We start from the raw sequence: 24494 nt of genomic DNA, 5'->3' as shown, positions 1-24494 counted from the left end.
GGTTTTTTTTTTCAAAAACTGATCCGAAACCGATCTGAATCCGACATCATCCGAACCGAAACCGAACCGAAAGTCATATCATCCAAACGGATAATAAACTCCCTCATCAGAATTATCCGAATCCGAATTATCCAAATACCCATGTCTAATTTTACCATTGCTTTTTAAGCCATTAACCATAAATTTTGGGAGAACATTGATTGGAAGACTGTGTTTTACAGATATATATGTATTCGGTTGTTCCAGTAAAAGAAGTAGACAATGATTAATGTAAGATGTGTTTAATCGACCGCACAAAGAATATGGTGGTGGTGACTACACAAATCTGGCTGATGTAACAACTGTCTAAAACATTTTCTATTCTTTTTGAAACGTAATAAACGCAAATCATATCATGCACCAACAAGTAGAATCATTCTTTCCATAAAAAAGTAAGAAAATAATAATGATAATCAGTAGTACCAATTTATTTTGGAAATGTACACTAGATAATCCTGCATTTATAATATATTGATAATTGACCTTGACCTTTAAACTACATTTTTGTTGATTACTATTTGAACAACATAATTTCACAAAAGTGCATACAAATATTTTCATCAATCCACACGAAAAATGACATACCCCTTTATTTCCTATTTTGCCACCATAGTAAACTACTTAATAAAGGGGTATATGCTTTATTTAACCTAATTTAACCTTTATTTTGTTGTGTATAAGTCCTAATGTTTGTATAAACATAAGTATAAATCCTTACCTTTTGAATAATAAGCTTTTTTTGCTGTAATTAATTTGGTCAGTATGATTGTACAATGAAACATTATTCTCATGCGTTTCACGAGCTAGCAGGAGAATATATTGGACTCATGGTGTTTCTCAAAGCAGAAAAGAGAAAATGATTACTATTTTTCTTTTGTCAACTTTTTACTAATTTTCTCTTTATAGAATATGAAATATGAATGAGCAAATACTATATGATTGTCATAATCACGAAACTTTGATATACTAATCTAATCGTGGACACAACTAAATAATTAAGCAGTTAGTTAAAGGAACGTGTGTGATCAAGAATGCTTATTATATGCAAATAAAAATATATGACTCATGCAAATGAATGACCAAGAATGCACCACAAAAGTTCTAGACCGGTCAAGTATGTTATCTTTTTTTAATTCTCTTAATGAAACGAACGATACACGTAGAATTGTTAACTAGCTAGTTTAGTCAATATAGTTAGAGAGTAGTTAAGATAATAGACTTTTAAAACCATAGATGGAACGTTACATGTTTCCATGGTTAGCCATTGGAATATTGACCGAGAGTTAATATATAAGCTATTACTGAATCTGGAAACAAATTCTTATGTTGTCTTAAATGCGTCTACTTTAAACCGTACAAAAATTCAACAAACCCAAGTTAATGTAAGTAATTAGGATGATTGAATATGCGTTTCTATCTCAATAATCTTCACCAGTTATATATTTCTCACTCTCCCATTAATAACAAACATAATCATCTAGATAATGGAATGTAAAAAACCTGCTGGGTCAGTCTCCCACACGGAGTCAGCATTTTACTCCTCCATTTCACTGATTGACACGTGTCAATTTTCCGACGACTCTTCTCATAATTCATCCTTTGACCGGTAGACTTCAGTCAACAGCCCCGCTCTCTTCTATTTATTACTATGACTAAACTTTTTTTAGCTTTTTAATTTAAAACCCAATTTTCCATACTATTTTTTTTTTTTAAAAACTTCTTAAAAATAATTTCATAGGTTGATGAGATACCAAACGCATCTTAATATTTTCTCCTTAATTTACTTTGGTTATGTCTTTCTATGATAAAACTACTATTTACGTACATATGCACATACACATATAAACTATATGCTCTATATCATATGGATTACGCATGCGTGTGTATGTATAAATATAAAGGCATCGTCACGCTTCAAGTTTGTCTCTTTTATATTAAACTGAGAGTTTTCCTCTCAAACTTTACCTTTTCTTCTTCGATCCTAGCTCTTAAGAACCCTAATAATTCATTGATCAAAATAATGGCGATTTTGCCGGAAAACTCTTCAAACTTGGATCTTACTATCTCCGTTCCAGGCTTCTCTTCATCCCCTCTCTCCGGTAAGCTTTACACAAGACACATATATACATGCTTCAATATGATTAAAGAAACTACTATATGAACCAACCAAGTATATATTTATGATGAGGCTTGTGTTTGGATTCTATGTTTCTTTTGGTGGATGATCTGATTATCTTATTTCGTTTTTACAAACAAAATCTCTAAACAGATATTGACAATCATAAAAATATAATTAGTTTTTTCATCGTCTTTTTTCTTTATGATCACATATTTTTTCATTTTGTCCTTGTGAATATAATTTATACACGCAATAAGTTTCAGATGAAGGAAGTGGCGGAGGAAGAGACCAGCTAAGGCTAGACATGAATCGGTTACCGTCGTCTGAAGACGGAGACGATGAAGAATTCAGTCACGATGATGGCTCTGCTCCTCCGCGAAAGAAACTCCGTCTAACCAGAGAACAGTCACGTCTTCTTGAAGATAGTTTCAGACAGAATCATACCCTTAATCCCGTAATTTATTATTCACAATAAAACATAACTACTTCTGCTGTTTTTATATCTTTTAATTTTAGAACAAAAAGAATTGTATTGAATGTTAATCTATTTTGTTTTTTATTTTGTGAAACATAGAAACAAAAGGAAGTACTTGCCAAGCATTTGATGCTACGGCCAAGACAAATTGAAGTTTGGTTTCAAAACCGTAGAGCAAGGTACGGTTTTATTTTCCTCTTTGTTTCTTTCTTAAGAGACTTTTGTTTTCTTACATCATTGGTGGGTGGTTGATGATTAACGAGAGAGTTCACAAAAATATAAGCGTTAAACGTTGACGGAATATAAAAATAAAGCAGAAAAAATGAAATCTGAATCGGATTCGACCCACCCCGTTAACGTGTATATATAAGTCGTACCCTTAAATAATAAAAAGCTAATCTTGTCCTAAATCAAATATTTGTTTTATAATGTTTTCCTTCTAGGTCCTTCTTAAATTCTTGAAGAGTCACCACTTGTTTAGTTGTTACACATAGAGAAGGAAAATGTCAATTCCTAAATTTTTGAAGTCAAAGAAATTACGGAAAGAGATTAATTAACAGCCACACGTATTAATAAAAGTAATATGTTAATGTTGAAGTAGTTATATATATCAACATCACGTACATATGTGTTGTTGCATGGTTACTTTCAAAAGTGACAACAGCATTTTGGAGCCGCCAATTGTGATATCCATTACATGTTTAATGTGTGATGTAACTTGGAGCAAGTTTTACAAAACACTTTGGCCCGTGTACGTCAATACGTGTATACATTATTTCATTTACCTAAATATTCACGTGTCAATGCATATGTCTCAATGTTTCATGAACTCATTACGCATCAGTCGTTTTATTACAATTTCCCGGTAACGTATATAGGTTATATGTCTTTAGTTTCTGCATGAATATATATTGTTCATGTGTAAACACACATATTAGTAATCAATCTATATAATCCGATAGTCATTGTTATTCAAACTGAAAATTGGTTAGATTGTCTTTTCTTTTTTAGACTCAATATAAAAATAGTTCCTTTATCTAGATCCCACAATAATTGTGAGCAGATGGGAAAGGTATGGTGCAATAAATAAGAAGAATTTCAACATTGGTCGTATAACTATTATGACGGTTTCCCAAATTATAACTATAAGTCTATAATCATAACCACACCCTTTTTTATAATAGAAGTATTTTAAAGCCTTTTTTCGTTTTGAATTTTTTATATGTTTGATTTTTTATTTTTTAATAAATTTTTAAGTAAATCAATCAACGTGTTTTCTTTTTTGTGCCTCGTGTACTTGCTTTCTCATCAATGCCCTTTGACTCATAATTCATTGGGCAGTTCATGCGTTTTTAATTCCATGATTTTTTATATTTGCATCGTCACCTAGCATTTGATCATTGCTTGCATGTTATAATTTACAAGTTGTACAAAAACATCTATGAGTTTAATGTGTTTACGCGCGTACATGTCAAAAAATAACGTATCGTACTGTACGTTTTTGGATTTGTTTGGATTAGGAGCAAATTGAAGCAAACCGAGATGGAATGCGAGTATCTCAAAAGGTGGTTTGGTTCATTAACGGAAGAAAACCACAGGCTCCATAGAGAAGTAGAAGAGCTTAGAGCCATGAAGGTTGGCCCAACAACGGTGAACTCTGCCTCGAGCCTTACTATGTGTCCTCGCTGCGAGCGAGTTACCCCTGCCGCGAGCCCTTCGAGGGCGGTGGTGCCGGTTCCGGCTAAGAAAACGTTTCCGCCGCAAGAGCGTGATCGTTGATTTGTGTATCTTAATTATTTGAGTATGGTTTAGAAGTCAACGAAGGTCTGCTATTGAGCCTACAAAATATTAACGATCACATGATTTCGTGTAAATACTAAGAGACTCTGTTCCGCTTTGTAAATATTATTATTATTATTGTTAACCAGAAGTCCCTTATCATTTAATCTTGTTTGAAATAACATAAGATACTGTTTAGAAAAATTATATCTCAGATCATTATCACAAAAGTCTACTAAATTCAATTGTTGAGTTTATTACTCCCATATTGACCCGTAAAATTTGTTCGTTGTATTGGTCTCTGTTAGAGTTTGCTCGCGGTAACTAGGATGGGACTCCAGCTTTTTGGAGTTGTGGAAATCACGCGAATTTCTGAGTTTCTCTGAATTGGTGTTTCTTCTTTCGTTTTCGCTATAAACATTCGTTCTCCTCTTTTACTGTTTTGTTATCATCTTTTTTTTATAGATTTTGATCTTTTTCCTTTTCTTGTGTTTCTTGTAATTTCTGTCACAATTTCAAAAATGGTATAAATACTTTACATTTTACCAAAAAATGTAGGGAGTGCTACATTGTATATAAACTAATTTTTAACTAATTAAATTCTAAATGACATATGTTGATTTTTGGGGAAAAAAGAAAACTTGTGTTCTTTGAAGACAAATTATAGTTGCATTAATGTTGTGATCTAAGTCATAAGAACGCGAAACACTGTAGCCGTTAAATTTAGTGGCCCATCATAACTTGGGCCTTCGACTAGTTCAGTGGTTTGGTACCTCTTAGTTAAATTCGGTTCGGTCCGGTACCAAATAAATTTGGCCGAGGCCTAAAACTAGTTTGTGTTTATTTCGAGACACCAGACTTGATCAAGACATCAGACATACCCCTCTAGCTCATTGGTTTGTTAAACCATCAAGCGTCTGCTTAGGGAATAATAAGGACGCTTTAGCTCTTTTGAGTTTTGAGAAAATCACAGCTGTGATCTTTTCTTTTGCATGGGACCAGAATCCAGATCATCGTGTCTTACCATAAGATTTGATCCATTGCGAGATATTACATGTAACGAACGAACATGCATATGTTTATTATTATAAGCATATATATATATGAAAAGAGCATTGATCTTGTAGGTACGCCAAACTCGATACGTTTCTATCTAAGGGTCTATAATTCTATTTATATCATCGTAATCTTGATACTATAATATGTGTTTGAATGCTAGTTTATTTGTAGTTAATGTAACAAACAAAAAAAACGATTAATGGTGAGTGTGACTCGTGCTCTCGTTTCTTCAGTCTTCGCCATGTGATTAGGTGTGTGTTAGAAAATATGTCGTTAATTATAACAAATATACCCCCTCGTCCGAAAATACTCAAATCTCCTAAACAATATCCCATGATTATTGATTGGTCGTATCAACTATCAAGTAGTGTTAGGTCAAACTCTATTTGTCTAGAAAATAAATATATGGATCAGACATGATTGGGTTGGACATATAATTGAAGTGTCTTATGCGGGCGGAATAATAATAATATGATCTTGGACGGGAAATGATATACAGTACTCAAGTGCTTAATCCATGATCCTTTGAATTTGAGCAAGTTTATCTACATCACAGGTCTGGTAGATAAAGATGTGAATGATATTCTTACGACTATATATTTTGGTTACCAAGCAATAATCATTGTTACAATAACACATATATATTGTGGAGAGAAACAAAACTATAATTTGTTATTACCAATTCATTCGGATGCCATACTTCTTCAGTCGGCTACGATGTAAGTTTGATTTTATCGAAAATGTTGAGATCAATGATCACGGGTCAAGACGGCTTGCAGGGAGCTCGAAGACAAGTTGAACGTTGCCTTCGGAGATAGTGAAGCCGATCAAAAACCGTTTTTCAATAGTTACAATATCATTGAACTGATCTCCACATTCTCACTTTTCTATGTTTCCTGGTTTGTAAGATTTTTGAACGATCATTTTAATTTGCTTCCATTGTATATTTAAAGACCAAAGTCTTGATGGATGATGAAGTAGACTTGAAAATTGATGAAACCCGTTATTGTGTTGTTGTGTTACAAATCCCATCTATGATCGTTGATCTCATAGATGATCATTGATCATTTTTCTCATTTTTCTATGATGAAGTAGACTTTTTCCGGAAGGCTTATGAGAAAAAAATACTATTCTTGTTTTGTAAACATATGTGTTCAATAAAGAATCTATTTTCATTTGCAATCATTCGGATTAATTAAAGTGATTGCTGGATGAATGTTTTGAATCTCTTTTTACCATTTCGCTACAAAAATAAAAAAATTGCGAATTTCGCATCCAGATATATACTAGTATTAAGCATGGGAGATTATTCACTCCTCGAACACATCCTATGACTATGAGTTACACAAATCAAAATTTTTACATTCCAACGTTGATGATCCTTTGGATTTGGTATTTTTCCATGTCATACTATTGTAACTTTGTTTGTAATTTCTTTCTGGTCAATATTACTCTATTGTGGATGCAAGATCGCATAACTAGTCCTCCATCGAATCAAACATGATCACAATTTTAAGAATCAAACTGGACTTTTATATACCGAAATAAAGTTACAAAGATTTCGCTGAGATGTTCTTACTTCTTAGAGCTAGATGAGTAAGTAATATTAGGGATTTTCTAGTGTACAATTGATGCCTCTATACATTACTCTCCATCAGATTTATAGGACTTGACCTCGTCTGCTTCTCTGATATTTCCCAGAAATCTCGCTCCTTTTAGTTTCTGCTTGAATCTATCAAATCCTAGTGATTTTGCGACCACCTACTTCTTTATTCTTTCCTTTTTGTTGGTTATGTCCAAACTGATTTAAGAGTATCCACATTGGTTATTTTTATGAGTGTTTTTAGATGGCTATTTTTAAATATAAAAGAGTAAAACAAATAAAAAATATGAGGGTCATTAAAATGAAAATTATATCTTCCTAAAACATTTAAGACATCTATACCTTTAATATTATTTTATATGAAATACATCTATGAAAAATTATTCGATGAGGATGGTCTAATGAGTCGGAGAGTCTCAGACCAACATCTATCTATAACTATTTTTTTTTTCACTGGAAATATAGATTTCATTGATAGAAGATCTGAGTACAAGAGCTGACAAGAGAAACACTCTTCTAAAAGCCGGAGAGTACATGGGACCTTCCAGGAACTAAAAACATATTTAAATGAAACAAAGGGGAAAAAAACCGATCTAACAAATTACATCACATCTGATCAAGTACTTCCCAGACCCAAAATCCAAGAGTTCAAACGAAATATACAAAGTCTAAAACAACAATGATAAACTGATAGATCTGAGACTAGAAGCCTCACTTAACTCAACCTAAACACGAATGGGCGATGAGATAAAACCATCATCCAGAGACCCAAAGGAGTGAGAGCCTCATGAAGGAGAGAACGAGATCGGGATCTTCAGGTGGAATTTCAGAAGTCTGAGGCGAAAATTTGGATAGAAACGCTTCTGCCTTGGATGGATCGGCCAGATCTGACTCTGTTCTTGAAAAAGACAAAAGACAAACAGCAAAAACCTAAAAAGAAAAAGTTTTAGACTTTAAATATCTAGATCTGAAAATTCAGATTCACAACCGTTGGAAAAAAATCTCTCAGATGTGTCTAAAGAAAAAAGATAGAATAAGAGCAAAACAAAAGACTTCGGTTCCGGTGCTGAGAAAGCCACCGGAACCGGTAACCCTAAACGCAGGCGGCGGCTGAAGTTTTAGAGATAAGGGAGAGTAAAATTTTAAGAGTGAGAAAATGACGAGATGTGAGCTTGTAAATACTTTTTGTAATATAAGTAACTATAAGTAATATTTTTTTTGTAATACCTCAAATTTTATTTTTAATGATATTTACAAGTTTAACAAAACAAAAACAAAAAACAAAATATTATTCTAGTCATAGCAAGTGAGAATTTTTGAAAAGGGAATAAATGTGTGTAATTAATTCAACGGTCCAACAGTGGCTTGGACCTAACACTAATGACATTTGTTCTTCTTGTAATTTTTATGTGGCTGTCTTCTTGTACCAAGTACGTAGACAATAGTTTGATTCTATTTGGAATCAAAACTCAAATTACATTTACAAGAAAAACGATCACAGATACAGTAATTCGTAGTATTCGCCAAAGTTCCTTTTGCAACTTTCAAAAAGTGCAAAAACAAGACCACTTTTTCGTAATAAGATAGTAGCAAAAAAGCACGACTATTCCATAAAACTGTCCACGTCCCTCCAGAAAACTCCCCCCACATGCGATTTGCCACGTGTCCCCACTCAACTACACACAAAGCCATTTTAAATCAAATTATTAATCAAACTTAAAAAACGTAATCGTGTGCTGATGATGATGATGACACTGTCACTGCCTCAAAAACCTCTATAAATTAGTCCTCTTCACCGAATCCTTGTAAATCATTACTGTACTTTTCTCTCTTAACGGTTTCTTTATTATTCTTCCCATTCTACCCCTCTTCTTCCTTCTAATTCCCCCTCAAATGCCACTGTCTTCTCACTAAACTCCAAAACCCACCGGAAAAAATGATTACGTGGCACGACTTGTACACCGTCCTCACCGCCGTGGTACCACTTTACGTAGCTATGATTCTCGCCTACGGATCCGTACAGTGGTGGAAGATATTCTCACCAGACCAGTGCTCCGGCATCAACCGCTTCGTCGCTATCTTCGCCGTCCCTCTCCTCTCCTTCCACTTCATCTCCACCAACGATCCTTACGCCATGAATTTCCGCTTCGTCGCCGCCGACACGCTTCAAAAAATCATCATGCTCGTCTTACTTGCTCTATGGGCTAACCTAACCAAGAACGGTAGCTTGGAGTGGATGATCACAATCTTCTCTCTCAGCACTCTCCCAAACACTCTTGTCATGGGGATCCCTCTGTTGATCGCCATGTACGGAACCTACGCAGGTTCTCTAATGGTCCAAGTCGTTGTTCTTCAGTGTATCATTTGGTACACTCTCCTTCTCTTCCTCTTCGAGTACCGTGGCGCTAAGCTTCTTATTATGGAGCAGTTCCCGGAGACTGGTGCGTCTATTGTTTCGTTTAAAGTTGAATCCGACGTCGTTTCTCTCGACGGTCATGATTTTCTTGAGACGGATGCTGAGATAGGAAACGACGGGAAGCTTCATGTTACCGTGAGGAAATCAAACGCATCGAGACGGTCACTGATGATGACTCCACGGCCTTCGAATCTTACCGGAGCTGAGATCTATAGTCTTAGTTCGACTCCGAGAGGTTCTAACTTTAACCATTCTGATTTTTACTCTGTTATGGGGTTTCCCGGCGGGAGGCTTTCGAATTTTGGTCCGGCGGATTTGTACTCCGTTCAATCTTCTCGTGGTCCGACTCCACGGCCTTCGAACTTCGAAGAGAACAACGCCGTTAAATATGGATTTTACAATAACACTAACAGTTCTGTTCCGGCGGCCGGTTCGTACCCGGCTCCGAACCCGGAGTTTTCAACCGGTACGGGTGTTTCAACTAAACCGAATAAAATTCCTAAAGAAAACCAACAGCAACTGCAAGAGAAAGATAGCAAAGCGAGCCATGACGCTAAGGAGCTTCACATGTTTGTTTGGAGCTCAAGCGCTTCTCCGGTCTCCGACGTGTTTGGCGGAGGTGCAGGCGACAACGTGGCAACGGAACAATCTGAACAAGGTGCTAAGGAGATTCGGATGGTTGTCTCTGATCAACCTCGAAAGAGTAATGCTAGAGGTTCTTTTTTTTTTTTTTTTTTGTCATCAAATATTATTTAGCTAAAATTGCGGAAAATTGTTTACATAAATAATATGCTAGAGGTTTGTTGGTTTAATTTTATTATTATTCGAATACTATTATTTTTGTATGTATTCATGATTTTTGGTTTTCTCAGGTGGTGGTGATGATATCGGCGGTCTTGATAGTGGAGAGGGAGAAAGAGAGATAGAGAAAGCTACAGCAGGGCTGAATAAAATGGGGTCTAATTCCACGGCGGAGCTAGAGGCGGCTGGTGGAGATGGCGGCGGCAACAACGGAACACATATGCCGCCGACAAGTGTGATGACACGACTGATATTGATAATGGTGTGGAGAAAGCTGATCAGAAACCCAAACACGTACTCCAGTCTAATCGGTCTCATATGGGCTCTTGTTGCTTACCGGTCAGTGAGTCCAATCATTTTCTTACTTACAGATTTTATGGATAAATGTTATAATAAGAAAAGGAAATAATATAATCATCTATGCATGGAATAATTGTAGTGGGAACTAATAATGAGTATGGGTTGTTTTTGGAAGCAGGTGGCATGTGGCTATGCCCAAAATATTACAACAATCCATCTCCATACTCTCAGATGCTGGTCTTGGAATGGCTATGTTCAGCTTAGGTAAACACTAACCTTGCTTCATGCAAATCTAGACTTGTTTTGATGATGATCTAATCTTTAAAGTTGGGTTCAAATTTGTTCTCATCTTATCTGTTAAAAAAGATTCATTTAATGCAAAGTGGGTCTGTGTGTTTAATTAGTCGTAGTTGTCCAGCTTGTAATTGGTAAAAGTCATATAAACTGTACAAAGCACTTACCCAAAGAGAGAATCCTGACCCTCTGACCCAGACATGTTGGTGTGTCCGGTCCCCACGCCGAGTCCCCACTGGCTCTGTCTACTTATTTGGGTCTCACCAAGTAGATGACCTAACTCTTTGCTGTCAATTTTCTCAAATCCTTTTAGTTAATGAATTGCTTATTTTTGGTGTAATTTTAAGGTTTATTCATGGCACTTCAACCCAAAATCATTGCTTGTGGGAACTCTGTCGCCACGTTTGCCATGGCGGTCAGATTTATAACCGGTCCGGCCATCATGGCTGTTGCTGGGATTGCCATTGGCTTACACGGCGACCTTCTCCGTATAGCCATCGTTCAGGTATACAAATTTATAACGTTACATGATATAGCTAGGTCTATTATAAATATTACATGATCACGATGATGATGTTGATGAATGCATGAATTATTAGGCTGCGTTGCCTCAAGGAATAGTTCCGTTTGTGTTTGCAAAAGAGTACAATGTGCATCCCACGATTCTAAGCACTGGGTAAGTTCCAAACTTATTTTATGTTACAGCCACATTTTTATTTTTGTTACAAACTTACAATATATTAACAAATGTGTGAATGATGGTGAAAAATATGGATGCAGGGTCATATTTGGAATGTTAATAGCCTTACCTATAACTCTGGTCTACTATATTCTTCTTGGCCTTTGAATTGGTCCCTTCAGTATCAACTGGCTTTTGAGAGAGCCTCGGAGATTGGGCTATTTATTTCTCGGTAACGAGGAAATAAGCAAAGCCTTTATTTTTCGTGGGAAAGAGTGGAAGGTGAAGAAGAAGATATGCCTTTGGTTTTTGGTTCCAATATTTGTGGAACACAACAAAAGTACTTAGGATTTAGTGAACAAGACTTGAATGGATTAAGGATCTTGTCTTCATTAGACGCCAAGAAGAAAAAATCTCTCTTCCTTACCTTTATTTTTTCATTTTCTGTTTTTGTTAATTTATGTGTAGATTTTGGCTAAGCAGATATGTAATATGCACCTTTTTTTATTAATTGAAGTTTCTAGTTAAGTGGTTTATACTGAAACTAGCTTATGAGTTGGATTGAAATAGTCCTATACTATATATATACACCCTCGTACTGATTTATTTTTTCCACAAATACCATTAATATTAATTCATCGGGAAGAGATTCTCCGCTAGAGAGAGCCATTCATGAACCATTATGCTTACATAGGAGAAAATATTATTTCTACCCCGAGCTTTTTTAGCTAAACAATCAGTTCGAGTGTTAAAACTACGAGAAAAAAATCTAATACGGAAAGAAAGGAAAAAACAAACTAAGGAGCGATAGGATGCCAATTCCGCTGCGAATGTCGGTCAATCGTCTTGATTGTCAATGATAGAAATCAGGTCTGAACAGTCAGAAGCAAAAGTTTCAAAAGACAGTAATTTTATTTTATTACAGTTAATTTAAGCATATTCCTTGATAACAAACACTGTTTTACGACAGAAGCAAAATCCTAATCTCTAATTAATTAATCCTATGATCATACGATGCATGTTTACGGTCCCGTTTTTTTAAGAATACACGATCTCTAGCAGAAAAAAATCTCAAAAAGTTTATGTTAACTTCAAATTCTGTGAACTTCCGCACATGAATCTAAAGACCACCCTTTATAGAAAAAATGGTCCCGAGACTATCAAACGTAGTCTTTATAATGTCAAAGTAGTGTGAATCTCATTTTTCAAACATTTTTAATGTTATGAATTGATCATCTGATTTTCGTATTAGGATTGGTCATTCAAATACGGTATGATTACTCATCCAACAAGTAGTAATTTAACGAGGCATCAATATACTATATAGAAAACAAAGCAAATATTCCGAAACTAACATCAAAACTAATGGGAGAGTGGATGTGAAGAAAATTCAATGGAATGCAAAATCTAAGATGGACCAACATGCAGGCTTCGCCCGAAAGCGACGACGCATTTCACTTGACGACAAAAGTTGCCATATTATATCTTTTGCAAGTAAAACTTGTTGTGTTACTCGTTTACACACATGCCCCGATATTCTTATTCTTATCTATATGCCCATAGAAGTTGTGAGTTCTTTTATTTTGGGAAATTCTAAAGGATTCGTTTTGAACTATACATTTTTAAACCTATAGAGTTCAAACTTTTATGGAAAAAGAAAAACTTCCCACGTGTGTTTCGAACATCAAAATTCGAGCATCAAAGTATTATAACAACATGGACCACATTTTCGATTATATCAACATGTATATCTTCGTGGAACTAATCAACAGTCAAAATGTTGAGTTTATCATATTTTCGTGGAACTAATCAACAGTCAAAATATTGTGTTTATCATATTCCCACATAGTATCGATAATATCACCAAAAAGTTTTTTTCATTCCTTCAAAACTGAACAACTTCGATCATGCATTCACTTTGAAAGTAGCAGCTGGCTATTCCTTTAACTGATTTAATTGTGACTATAAATCGTTAACTCTTAGTTACTGTTTCGATAAATTTACTAATCAAATCAAGAATATTTTACCCATAGACGTCACGTTTCACTCAGAATTACTTAGACCATTCTCAATGACTAACTCTATTTTAGAGGAAATATAGTTGATTTTGCTCCATTGTAATTCTCTAAAATAGAGAAAAATATATCTACATTTTTCCTCTATTTTAGAGGCATACAATACAGCAAAATCAACTATATTTTCTCTAAAATAAAATCAACTCAAAAATAGAGGAAAAAATAGAGTTGAGCATTGGAGATGCTCTTAGTGTTTAGAGCTAGTGCCATCGACGAATCTGAACTTTCTGAACTTTCATATTTTCAAAAATTCATATTTGAGGTTAGAGTGGATACTAATAGGAATCATAACTATCAACAAATTTCCATACTTCCGGGGTTGTATGTCTACTTTGTTGTAGTATCTAATAATATGACTCTTTAATCTGTGAGATGAAATGCTTTGAATTAATGGATTGAAACAAAATCAAAAAGCACAATCGATAAAGATATAAATCGAATAAAACAATAAAGATGAATTAATGGGGGTATTGAGAGAGAAAGGTGATGGGCAATGTATGAGGAACCACGAACACTGGTCTAGTCGTAGGGTCGTTCTCCTTACATTTAGATGCAAAGGTCCAAATTGCATAACATGCATAAGATTCACATCTCACGTACGTATCTATCATTTCCAATTTAATGTCTTATGGATAACAAATCCATGCGTGTGTATACAAACTACAAAACACCAAGTACTAAAGCCTTATATGTCTCGTGTGGTGGCCATAACATCGTCTAGTATATAGAACTTTTGTTTGTTTTAATTTATCATTCTAATGCACATACGTATAATGTTAACTGATGAACTTATGTCGTTCAAGTTAGATGAGTTTGATTTGTAAATAAGGGAAAAAAGAAGCAAACTTAGGTGCATACGTTTTTATTGTTTAGTAGAATATTTGTAGCCTTAGAATATTACTTTCCTTGAGATTAGATTAGACTAGTCTCACATTTTTGAGGTATAAAATGCTTAATCTTAGTATTTACTTTTTACTGGGTTTGTTACCGGGTCATCACTCATCAGCTTATGGGGTGAATAGATTGACTATATTCAATCTTCTGCATAATAATGTATCTCGCTCATAGGTTCATTGCAAGATTTAGTCGTTTCTAGAACACATTATCAGAATAAGCTTATTTGATTGGTCGCGATGAGGACCGGTCCAAAAAATTATTGGTTTTTTAAAAACAAATACAAAAAATGTTAAAAGGTGAAAAAATAACCATTGTATTATATGATTTTTTCAAAATTTCGTGCTTAGCTTCTTAAAACTTAAATATATTTGCTGCCTAAAGCACTTGATGGGCTTCGCCTCTAGGTCATGACCGGGCTTGGTCGCGGTATCAATGGCTCTCGTACCACCTCAAAGCATGATGTGTTCCATCATGTACTGTATTTTTCTAGGAGGCTAAATCACTTACTTTATTAATTTTCCGTTACGTTTGGGTTTATAACAATACCTTATATGTATTTAGAAAGATACTTTACAAGCTTTTTCACCATACATTGTACTAGTTTTTCTTTTTAACGATACCTCATATGTATGTATAAAATTGATTTTTCACCATACCTGATTTATACCTCATACAAGATTTTCCAAACGTTACGAAAAGTTAACTACGAAAAGTTAACTATGTCATCTTTTTATTAATGGAAATTTATCAATATGCCTAAAATGACCCAATCAATCAAATTTAACTAATTTATAATAAAGTCAAACTAAACTTTAGAATTTTAATAACATTTTGAAAGTTTACGTTTTTCCGCTTCAAATTTAAAAATTTATGATTTTTTTGACATTTTTTTCATTTTGGTCTAGTAATAAAAAGGTTTATTTGGGCCTAAAAAGCCGACCGATTGATTCAAGATTTGAAAGGTGGGCCTATATTTAAGAATATTACAGTAACAAAGATATCCATGATTCGCCCTGATAGTCTAAGTATAGGGTATAGTGGAGAGACGTCTATTAAGAGCCCATCAGCAAAACCAAATCATTAGTAGCTGCCAATAAAACAGCAATGCACTACTCTTCTCTTTTTGACATCAACACAGCAAATGAAGGAAGGCCAATAAACTTTATGGGCCCTATTTTATACTACACGCAAAATGTGGCCCGTTTATTACATAAATGGGCTTGGTCATATCTTTTTATACATCGAAGTTTTATTTTTTCTAAAAATGAGCCATTCATTATTTTCCTAAATCGAAATCACAGATGAAAGCGAACATGTCGTCGTCGTCTTCCACTCGATACAGATCCTTCTTCGTCTTCCCAATTCTCTTCGCCGTCTTGTTCCTGGGACTTCTGATTCCCTCCTCCGCCGATAACCGCCACGTTATCAACTTCCGATCGCCGGGACTCTACCCGGAGGGACTAACCTGGGATCCAAGGGACCAGCATTTTCTAGTCGGTTCTCTCCACAGCCGCACAATTCATTCCGTCTCCGACGCTGGAGTCATCGAAACCCTAATCTCCGATCTCGATCTACCGGAGAACTCCACTATCCTCGGTCTCGCCGTTGACTCTACTAATCGCCGTCTCCTTGCCTGTATCCAGAGTTTGCCGCCTCTCCCTCCCTTCAGTGCCCTAGCCTCCTACGATCTCCGCAGCGGAGGCCGTCGTGTATTCCTCTCTCCTCTCCCGTCTCTTCCCGGAGACGACGAAGACATCGCTCGTGATGTCGCCAATGACGTGGCGGTTGATTTCAAAGGCAACGCTTACGTCACCAACTCAGCCAAAAACTTCATCTGGAAAGTCGATCGCGACGGCGCAGCTTCGATCTTCTCCAAATCGCCGTTGTTCAATTCGCAGCCTGTGGCGGCAGACGCGGACGCAAGTTTCCGCGATTGCGGCTTGAACGGGATCGTGTACATCAGCAAAGGCTATCTCCTGGTGGTGCAGAGCAACACAGGGAAGGTATTCAAAGTTGACGAAGATAGCGGGAATGCGAGGCTGGTGTTGTTAAACGGTGATCTGATTGCGGCGGACGGGATGACGAGGAGACGGAGAGACGGCACAGTCATGGTGGTGTCACAGAAGAAGCTTTGGTTACTCAAAAGCCAAGATAGCTGGAGCGAAGGAGTTGTTTACGACGAAATTGACCTCGACATCGAGGGCTTTCCGACCGCGGTGACGGTTGCGGGACGGGATAGGATATATGTGTTGTATGGGAGAGTGATGGAGGGGATAATGGGAAGTAGTTACAAAGAAGAAGGAGCGAGGGAATGGTTTGGTATAGAAGAGGTTTGGTCGGAGAAGGAAGGTGGTGAAGATAAGATTTGGTTGTATGTGTTGATTGGATTTGGCTTCGCTTACTTCTGTTTCTGGAGATTTCAGATGAAGAAGCTCATCACAAACATGGACAAGAAGATCACTTAGCTCTTCTCTACTTGTGTATTTCATCATCTTACACGTTTTGTAGTAGGAAACCTAGCACAGAACAGCATGTAGTGTTGAAATCAAAGGTATTGATTCTGACATTTGTGTAGCTAAAAGAGAGAGAGAGCTTATTGTAGCAAGTTTGCTTCAACGACAAGAGGTGGAGGAAGTAGAGGAAACACTTCTTCTTTCTCTAACTCTTTCTCTATCTTTTGGTTACCTGACTTGTTGTTGGGCTCTGACTCTTTAGCTTTGGCCCTCAGCTTCTCCAATGCTTTCTTTCTGTTCTCCTTTCTCCCTACTCGAGCTTCTGCGGCTTCACCATTGAGAAAGTTGATCCCTCCAAGAAATCCAGCAGCTAGATACAGCATAGTGTTTCTTCTGGAAACATCTTTGGAATCAAGGACTTGAAGCTTCTGAGGTTCCTTGATCTTTGCTTCAAGTAAAGGCTGCCAAAGACAAGGCATAAGAGACTGACTTCAGAGATATACACTAACTAACAAAACCAATGCAGACTCAATATTAATCTTCTTCTTCTATTGACCAAGCAATCATAAATCTGTCAGACCATACAAATGAAAAGATTATCTGCACAAGTTTAGGCTTAAAAAGGAATCAAAATCTCAACAGCTGAATCTCTGAGAAAGCAATCTCTAATAGCTCAATCTAAACTTAAAAGGCTACGAATTCATTGACACACATAGCACAACATATTTCTCCACGAAAAGAAAACTAACTATATGGATCTTCGAAAGCTGTTGTACTTGTACGAACCTGAGGAGATCCTATACTTGTGGCTAAAATCACCCGGCGCCGTGAAATTTTAGGTGATTCTCCGGTCACTGGTGAAAGTGAGATCAAAACAGGTGTCCAGATAGAGCACGATCTCGCCATCTCTCTTCTCCGGCGTCAGTAGCAACCGCTAATCTATCAGAAATGTCAATAAAATGAAGAAATTAAATTAAATATAATAATAAAAAATGATGAGTAATGGGCTTAAAAACAGTATAGGCCTCATATTTAATGGGCCTAGATTAAACATGTACATGTTGACTTTCACCTGCAACCAGATTACAACAGATTTGTAGCAAAGAGAAGATCACATATTTTGTCTTCAACATGAACATTTTCTCGGAAACGTGCAGAAGCAACAAGACTCTTCTTCTCCTTCCTCAACAACGCCACTTCCTTCTGGAAATCACTAGTTTTCTCAAGGCCAGACAATAGAACATCGTATGTCCCCAAAGAAGGCATTATCTCTCGCTCTCTCATCTCTCGTAATATCTTCATTGCTTTCTCTGGACTCCCTGCTGAGATATAAACATCCATCAGCGCAGTGTAAGCAGCTACACCCTTTTGATCATCCGGAAGTAAGTCGAAAACGTCTGCGGCTAAACGAGGTCTTCTCCCAAACCCGAGCCTGTGGATCAACATAGCTCCTTGGTAACAACCAAGCGAGTGTTGGGCTTTCACCATCTCCTTGACCACTTCAATCACTTTAGGAAGCTCGTTTGATCTCAGAAAGTTACCAATTAACGCGAGATACGCTGACTTCTTGAGATGAATTCCCATTTCCAAGCTGTAATCAAAAGCCAACGAAGCCCCCTCTGTTCTACAACGGTCACAGTTTGTTTCTATGATTGCTGAAACAACAAAAGAATCCAGCTTTATGTTCCTATCTCTCATCTGGTTAAGTAAAATGTCAACTGCAACCAGATTCTGCTTCATCAAGAGAACGGAGCTGATAACTCTACTATCATCTGAATTCTTAGTGTCATTAACTTCCGCTGTTGGAGTCTCATCAATGTCACTGGAGCACAACGATTCAACGGAAATATGCGAGTTGACTTCCCTTAACAGATCATCACTTTCGCCTGCAGCTTTCAGTGTCTCTAAAGCTTCAACAAAGATAGGATAGCGTAGGACAACTCCATTTTCTTTCATGTACACAAGAACTCGAGTCATGAAAGATGTTTCCCCAAATTTCAAGGCTTTCGCTATCAGAATATTGCAAGCTGCTTTATCTGGCTGCACACCAATTTCTTGCATTTTAAAGAATATGTCCAAGGCTTCCTCACATTTTCCTGCAAAATCAAACGAAGAAACTAACACATCATCATCAACAAGGCTACAAAACATTCAGATACCAGAATCATCTACATAAAGCAAAAGTTTTGGATTTTCAGCTAAGCATTTTAACAAACACTTAGTGTGCAAGAGAATGAAGTTGACCTGTGGCGACAAGATACTCCATCAATACAGTATAAGTGTGACAATTCGGAGAAACCCGCGACCGTAACATCTCCTTATACACCTCCGTGGCTTCTTCCACCCTCCCATCAGCGAAAAGCATCTTCATGTAAGCAGTGTACGACACAACGGTAGGTTCGCACCCATTATCTCTCATCTCCTCCCACAACCTCATTGCTCCATCCACATCACCGGAGCTTGAAACCCAGTGAATCAGCGATGTATAAGTCACCGTATCGATCAACACACCCTTCTCCTTCATAAGGTGAAAAACAGAGTACATGGATTGAATCCGACCGGCTTCTCCGAAGATATCGAGCATGGTGGTATAAGTGAAGTGGTCGTGTTTGAAACCCTTGATTTGAGCAGCCCAGTTGAAAAAGAGCCAAGCTTTCTGCATCGGAGGATGTGCTTTCAAGACACGGTTGATAATGTGAGAATCCCATCTGACGCCGAGATGTGGAAGCTGTTCTTGAGCAGAGTCCCAATTGGAGTACTTGAGGATGTTATAGATGTTGGATACAATGTCTCTTGTGTAAACACTGGGATCTGGTAGGGTCTGTGTTTTCACAAGTTTGGGTTTTTGGGAGAATCGCTTGGAGTTGGTGGGTTTTAGACGAGGAAGAGAGTGAAGTAGCTTGACGGAGCTCCGGCGATTGGAGAATTGGATTGGGGTATTGCGGAAGATGCTAGAGAAGCGCATGAAGCTTTGCCCAGAGAGATAACCAATTCTAAACTCCAACCTTGCAGTGTATTAGAAAGCTTTGTTTGAATAAGACGCCGTTTTTTATTCAAGTAAAATTTCAAAAATCTAGATTCAAAGAAAAAAATTCAAAAATCTAAGCAAATCTTTAACCACAATTATAAAGTTAGGGTTTATAATTTGACTTAGGACCTGGGCGTTCGGGTATTCGCTTCGGTTTTAGTTGGATTCCGATTCCTTCGGTTTTTGAGTGTAGAATCCATATATGAACCGAAACAGTTTCAGTTTGGTACGGGTTTGGTTCTAGTTCTTTCGGTTATGAAGTTTGGGATCTATTCGGATATTTTATTTCAGATATTTCGGATATTTTCGAGTATTTTTTTGGATATTGTGGTGTTATATATATATTTTCAAGTATATTTTGGTATTTTAGGTATTTTTGATTATTCAATCTAAAAATAACTAATATTTTTGGATAATATAATCATATTTCGGATATCTAAAATATTTTTGGGTTCGGTTCCTATTATTTTGGTTCTAGAATTTAGGATCTATTTAAGTATTTTACCATTTCGGTTCGGATTCGGGTTCGGTTCTTTTTGCTTCGGTTCCGGTTCGGTTCTTTCGGTTCAGTTATTATGCCCACGCCTAATTTGACTTGTGTTTTACTCGCTTATCTGTCCACTTTTATCTTCTTGTGAAATTTTCAAGTTACAAAAACAAATACTTGGCACCAAAATTGTGTGAATTAGTTAGTTAATGATCAAATGGTTAAATAACACAAAGAGTTGTATAATTTATGTCCAAAAGGTATTACAATTTCGACTCTTTCGAGTTTGGAGGAGTCGAATCGTGGATACATATATGTATGAGAAGAGAGACAATAAATAAAAGAATGTGGTTGATCAAGCTTCAAGGGCAAGTAACATAAGTGTGGGAAGAATAAACTTGTGAATGAGAAAGAGGGTTTAGTTTGTTGTGACATGGAGAAGGCTGTGAAGGAGGAACTGGACCTCGTTGGAGCTTATTCTGCAAAGCAAACCTTCTACCTATATCTTCCTTCTTCATTCTCAGCCTTGACGTTGCCGATGTTCCTCTTGATCCCACCAAAGCTATAAAACACAACATCACTATAATGAATTTCCACATGATCCTCATGATAACTCGGCCTTGTAACGCGGGGATGAATGGTCTAGTGGTTGATTAGTATGAGGAAACGTTGAGTTAGCTAATAATGAATCTTTTGAGGGAATTAAGAAGGATGAGAGATAAAAGTTTTGATGGAGGAAATATATAAAGATACATGGAGAGGGAGAGAGACAATGGTTTTATTTGAATGTTGTTGTGAAATATTCAAAGTAAACGAAAGAGCGAGGCAGCTTCTTGTAATTGTTTGACTTAGAACTCTTTACTTGTTACGTACATGTTTCATGTTTGAGTGTTACGTTTTATGTTGAATTTTGTTAGTGCCTTCATTTTAGTTTTAGCAGCCTATTTAGAACAATTTCTTTATTTTATTAAAATTTTGCACACATTTATTTACATGTTTACCTACCTTACACTAGTATATGTCATACACTAATAAATTTTGCACACATTTATTGAAATTTCTGATCGAGAATTTGGAGGGGGAAACAAATGATATTCCACGGAGATATGGGAACATGTTATTCACAAAAGCAACGATCGCTGCAAACCCAAAGTCCTTTTTTTTAAATCGTCTTAAAAAGTGTCTTTATTATTCTGATTACTGAGTATGAATAAGCCTTAGGCTCTATTTTTAGGATGGTGGTGGTCCTATGAAGTAACCTAAGTGTCACGGTATTTGAGGGAGATTGTGAGGGACTTTTACATGGACAATGATTATAGAAAACTATGGGATAAGACTGTCAGTTGCAGGTTGATAGTAATAGCGGAATTGAGATTAAAAAGTTTCCCTTGTTGACGTCAAGAGAGTACGTACTAGCTTGGAGATTGTGGCAAGGAAAGGACAAGAAGTTGTACTGTTTCACAAAGGTACTTATCATTTTGCTCTTTGGCGTTATTATTAGGAATATGGTAGCACAACAGAGGAAGTATGTACGTGTAAGTTATTTTAGAACTGGTTGGCGAATCAAGCAAGGCAAGTGGATTCACCTAAAAGTTGTTCTAGTCAGTGTTGTTTGAATACCATATTTTGCTTGTCGCCTACACGTTTGTAAGATGGAAAACGCTCTTTGTAAATACATAGCCACCAGTCATAGAACCCAAGGACCCATTTTCTCTGCTGTTACCTTAATGAAAAAGGTGAGATTCATATATATGGAAAAATCTCTTCTGTAAAATGGTACTTAGTGTCCTGAAACTGAATATGCATAAAGCAACCGGTTGGGTTGGGTCTTCACTGACATGATTGTTGTAGGTTCCATCAGAGTTAGAAACTCACAAAGATAATGTCACAGCCTCCATTCAAACTAGTTCGTGAAGGAGTGTTGAGTTGTAGCCAAACAGAAGAAAAAATTGATATTGGGACAAATGATCGATCATTAGTGACATTAGATACAAAACTTGACAGCCCTTCTTTTTGGAAGTTGTAGCCACAATTACTTAACCCTAATGCTTTTTTTTTTTTTTGTCAAACACTTAACCCTAATGCTAAGCGGCTATATAAATAGAAGATCTTTATTCTGATATTATCTCTACAACTTTTTTATCTTGAAAAAAAAAATGAAAGGAATAACAAAAAAACTTTTGGTCTCCCGCTCTCTCAAACGTCTGACGGCCAAGAAAAACCGGAGGAAGATTCATCGAGAGACGAACAAGCGTCTCAAACCGGAGGAAGATCCATCGATGGTGAAGAGGCGTCAAGACTCTGATTCAGATTCGCTGGAGAAGGAGGTTTCAGTTGTTGTAACCAAGACGAGTGATGATGAGATGGTGTCAACAGATACCAAAAAGAATTATTTTCAAAGAATATGGAGTGATGATGATGAGATTGTTTTGCTGCAAGGCATGGTTGATTTTGAGAATGATAAAGGGAAGAGTCCTTATGATGATATGACTGGTTTTATTGATACGGTGAAGAACTTCATTAGCTTTCAAGCGAATCAACATCAATTCACAACCAAAATCCGTCGCTTGAAGGACAAGTTCCTCAAGAAATGGAACAATGGTGTAGATGAGAACTCTCTTGTAAATGCTCACGACCGGAAATGTTTTCAACTTTCCAAAGTAATTTGGGAACCTACAACTAAGGTGGAGGAGGTAGGAGATTGGTTTGTAAATTCTTATCTTGTAGGATCAATTGCGAGGTTAGGGGTGAGTGAAGACGTAATGAAACAGAGTTGGAGCATGGTTCCGATAGAGACGAAGAAGGAGGTCGAAGAGAAGTTCAAGCTGTTGAAAGATGAAGAATCTGAAAACCTACGGCTAAAGACAAGTTTTTTGCAAAAGGTCAACTCTATGATCATTGAAGCAACAAATTAGACAAGTATCGAATTAGAGGTTTAATGCATCTTTTTCATTTCCATCCCATATGAGTCTGTTTTTTCTATTTGGTTTGTTATTGGTTTTTGATACTTGGATTGTGTTGTTAAAAACACTATGGAAGAACGGCAGATTAAATTTTAATGCATCCAATTGTGGTCAAGGTTTATGGTCTAAATTTTGGTCAGAATACTCTTGTTAGATACCTCTCACTTTGCTTAGGGTCAACAAGCATCAATGTTTCTGAGATCACAGATTTTGTAATCAAACAGAAGCAACAGATTTTGTCTATCTTGCAAGCAAACAGAAGATCACATGCATATTTTGTCTTCAACATGAACAATTTCCCGGAAACGTGTAGAAGCAACAAGACTCTTCTGCTCCTTCCTCAATGACGATGTTTCTCTCTGGAAATCACTGGTTTTCTCAAGACCAGACAATAGAACATCGTATGTCCCAAGCGAAGGCATTATCTCTCGCTCTCTCATCTCTCCTAATATCTTCATTGCTTTCTCTGGACTCCCTGCTGAGATATAAACATCCATCAGCGCAGTGTAAGCAGATAGACCCTTTTGATCATCCGGAAGTAAGTCTAAAGCCTCTGCAGCTAAGCTAGGTCTTCTCCCAAACCCGAGCATGTGGATCAGCATTGCTCCATGGTACACACCAAGCGAGTGTTGGGATTTCACCATCTCCTTGACCACATCAATCACTTTAGAGAGCTCGTTTGATCTCAGAAAGTTACCAGCTAACGCAAGATACGCTGACTTCTCAAGATGAATTCCCATTTCCAAGCTCCAATCAAGAGCCAACGAAGCCAAGTAAATAACCAAGATACTGTGCCAACTATTAGTAGTCATTAAGAGACAAAATCAGTACTAGATACTGTGCCAACTATTGTCAAACCCAAAAGTGTTTGGACGGTTTCCTATTATATCTCTATGCTTTTACTAAGACAACCTAGCAAATATTCTGAAAGTGTAACTGCACGACTGATAGTTGCATCAATAGTGTGACAAGAAGCCATAAATGTTTGATCAGAGGTGTACCATACGGGTACCTGCATAGTTGGAGT

At 36.7% G+C, this 24494-nt stretch overlaps 8 protein-coding genes, 3 long non-coding RNA genes, 1 other non-coding gene and 1 pseudogene across 18 annotated transcripts; 7 read left to right on the top strand and 6 right to left on the bottom strand.

Annotated features, from left to right (window-relative positions):
- Positions 1 to 1840: 1840 nt before the first annotated feature.
- On the top strand, positions 1841 to 4602 carry HB17 (homeobox-leucine zipper protein 17; the record flags this gene model as incomplete). Of its 2 annotated transcripts, NM_126204.3 has the most annotated exons (4): positions 1841 to 2138; positions 2422 to 2612; positions 2733 to 2812; positions 4154 to 4602. In NM_126204.3, the coding sequence occupies 4 exons, from the start codon at positions 1841 to 1843 to the stop codon at positions 4410 to 4412; spliced, it is 828 nt and encodes a 275-aa protein (NP_178252.2). In that variant the 3' UTR covers positions 4413 to 4602. The 2 variants fall into 2 exon arrangements, with proteins under 2 accessions (NP_178252.2, NP_001324758.1); NM_001335062.1 differs by having other exon boundaries at positions 2733 to 4602.
- Positions 4603 to 7475: 2873 nt separating this feature from the next.
- Positions 7476 to 8270, bottom strand: AT2G01422. 2 transcript variants are annotated; one of them, NR_143714.1, is made up of 2 exons: positions 8005 to 8270; positions 7476 to 7742 (listed from the first exon to the last, which is right to left on the bottom strand). It is a non-coding gene; the product is annotated as an other RNA (non-coding RNA). The 2 variants fall into 2 exon arrangements; NR_143713.1 differs by having other exon boundaries at positions 7476 to 8270.
- Positions 8271 to 8445: 175 nt separating this feature from the next.
- On the top strand, positions 8446 to 12177 carry PIN4 (Auxin efflux carrier family protein). 3 transcript variants are annotated; one of them, NM_126203.3, is made up of 6 exons: positions 8446 to 10193; positions 10363 to 10630; positions 10770 to 10855; positions 11233 to 11390; positions 11485 to 11561; positions 11666 to 12177. In NM_126203.3, exons 1-6 carry the CDS (start codon positions 9011 to 9013, stop codon positions 11730 to 11732), a joined length of 1839 nt encoding a protein of 612 aa, NP_565261.1. In that variant the 5' UTR covers positions 8446 to 9010; the 3' UTR covers positions 11733 to 12177. The 3 variants fall into 3 exon arrangements, with proteins under 3 accessions (NP_565261.1, NP_849923.1, NP_001323732.1); NM_179592.2 differs by having other exon boundaries at positions 8446 to 10205; NM_001335061.1 differs by having other exon boundaries at positions 8571 to 10205; positions 10770 to 11390; positions 11666 to 12142.
- Positions 12178 to 13006: 829 nt separating this feature from the next.
- Positions 13007 to 13250, top strand: AT2G03985. The gene has a single exon (NR_139979.1). It is a non-coding gene; the product is annotated as an other RNA (long non-coding RNA).
- Positions 13251 to 15802: 2552 nt separating this feature from the next.
- Positions 15803 to 17170, top strand: AT2G01410 (NHL domain-containing protein). Its single transcript, NM_126202.3, has one exon. It carries the CDS (start codon positions 15838 to 15840, stop codon positions 16999 to 17001), a length of 1164 nt encoding a protein of 387 aa, NP_178250.1. The 5' UTR covers positions 15803 to 15837; the 3' UTR covers positions 17002 to 17170.
- AT2G03975 lies at positions 15880 to 17008 on the bottom strand. Its single transcript, NR_139978.1, has one exon. It is a non-coding gene; the product is annotated as an other RNA (long non-coding RNA).
- AT2G01400 (uncharacterized protein) lies at positions 16593 to 18042 on the bottom strand (the record flags this gene model as incomplete). Of its 2 annotated transcripts, NM_001335060.1 has the most annotated exons (3): positions 17776 to 18042; positions 17222 to 17450; positions 17030 to 17052 (listed from the first exon to the last, which is right to left on the bottom strand). In NM_001335060.1, exons 1-3 carry the CDS (start codon positions 17893 to 17895, stop codon positions 17030 to 17032), a joined length of 372 nt encoding a protein of 123 aa, NP_001323794.1. In that variant the 5' UTR covers positions 17896 to 18042. The 2 variants fall into 2 exon arrangements, with proteins under 2 accessions (NP_565260.1, NP_001323794.1); NM_126201.3 differs by having other exon boundaries at positions 16593 to 17450.
- Positions 18043 to 18072: 30 nt separating this feature from the next.
- Positions 18073 to 20034, bottom strand: EMB3111 (Tetratricopeptide repeat (TPR)-like superfamily protein; the record flags this gene model as incomplete). Its single annotated transcript, NM_126200.3, has 2 exons — positions 19234 to 20034; positions 18073 to 19085 (listed from the first exon to the last, which is right to left on the bottom strand). The coding sequence occupies exons 1-2, from the start codon at positions 19952 to 19954 to the stop codon at positions 18073 to 18075; spliced, it is 1734 nt and encodes a 577-aa protein (NP_178248.2). The 5' UTR covers positions 19955 to 20034.
- A 703-nt stretch (positions 20035 to 20737) lies between these two features.
- On the bottom strand, positions 20738 to 21112 carry AT2G01379 (uncharacterized protein; the record flags this gene model as incomplete). The annotated part of the gene is made up of 1 exon (NM_001335059.1): positions 20738 to 21112. One exon carries the CDS (start codon positions 21110 to 21112, stop codon positions 20867 to 20869), a length of 246 nt encoding a protein of 81 aa, NP_001323839.1. The 3' UTR covers positions 20738 to 20866.
- On the top strand, positions 20777 to 21053 carry AT2G03945. Its single transcript, NR_139977.1, has one exon. It is a non-coding gene; the product is annotated as an other RNA (long non-coding RNA).
- A 484-nt stretch (positions 21113 to 21596) lies between the features above and the next one.
- Positions 21597 to 22243, top strand: AT2G01372 (annotated as a pseudogene). The gene has a single exon.
- A 324-nt stretch (positions 22244 to 22567) lies between these two features.
- On the top strand, positions 22568 to 23579 carry AT2G01370 (DNA-binding storekeeper protein-related transcriptional regulator). The gene has a single exon (NM_126198.2). It carries the CDS (start codon positions 22661 to 22663, stop codon positions 23417 to 23419), a length of 759 nt encoding a protein of 252 aa, NP_178246.1. The 5' UTR covers positions 22568 to 22660; the 3' UTR covers positions 23420 to 23579.
- Positions 23580 to 23730: 151 nt separating this feature from the next.
- On the bottom strand, positions 23731 to 24279 carry AT2G01360 (pentatricopeptide (PPR) repeat protein; the record flags this gene model as incomplete). The annotated part of the gene is made up of 1 exon (NM_126197.3): positions 23731 to 24279. The coding sequence occupies one exon, from the start codon at positions 24277 to 24279 to the stop codon at positions 23731 to 23733; it is 549 nt and encodes a 182-aa protein (NP_178245.3).
- Positions 24280 to 24494: the final 215 nt, after the last annotated feature.

This window comes from Arabidopsis thaliana, chromosome 2 (genome assembly GCF_000001735.4).
Source record: "Arabidopsis thaliana chromosome 2, partial sequence".
Lineage (NCBI taxonomy): Eukaryota > Viridiplantae > Streptophyta > Magnoliopsida > Brassicales > Brassicaceae > Arabidopsis > Arabidopsis thaliana.
This window is presented reverse-complemented; position numbering and strand designations above follow the sequence as displayed.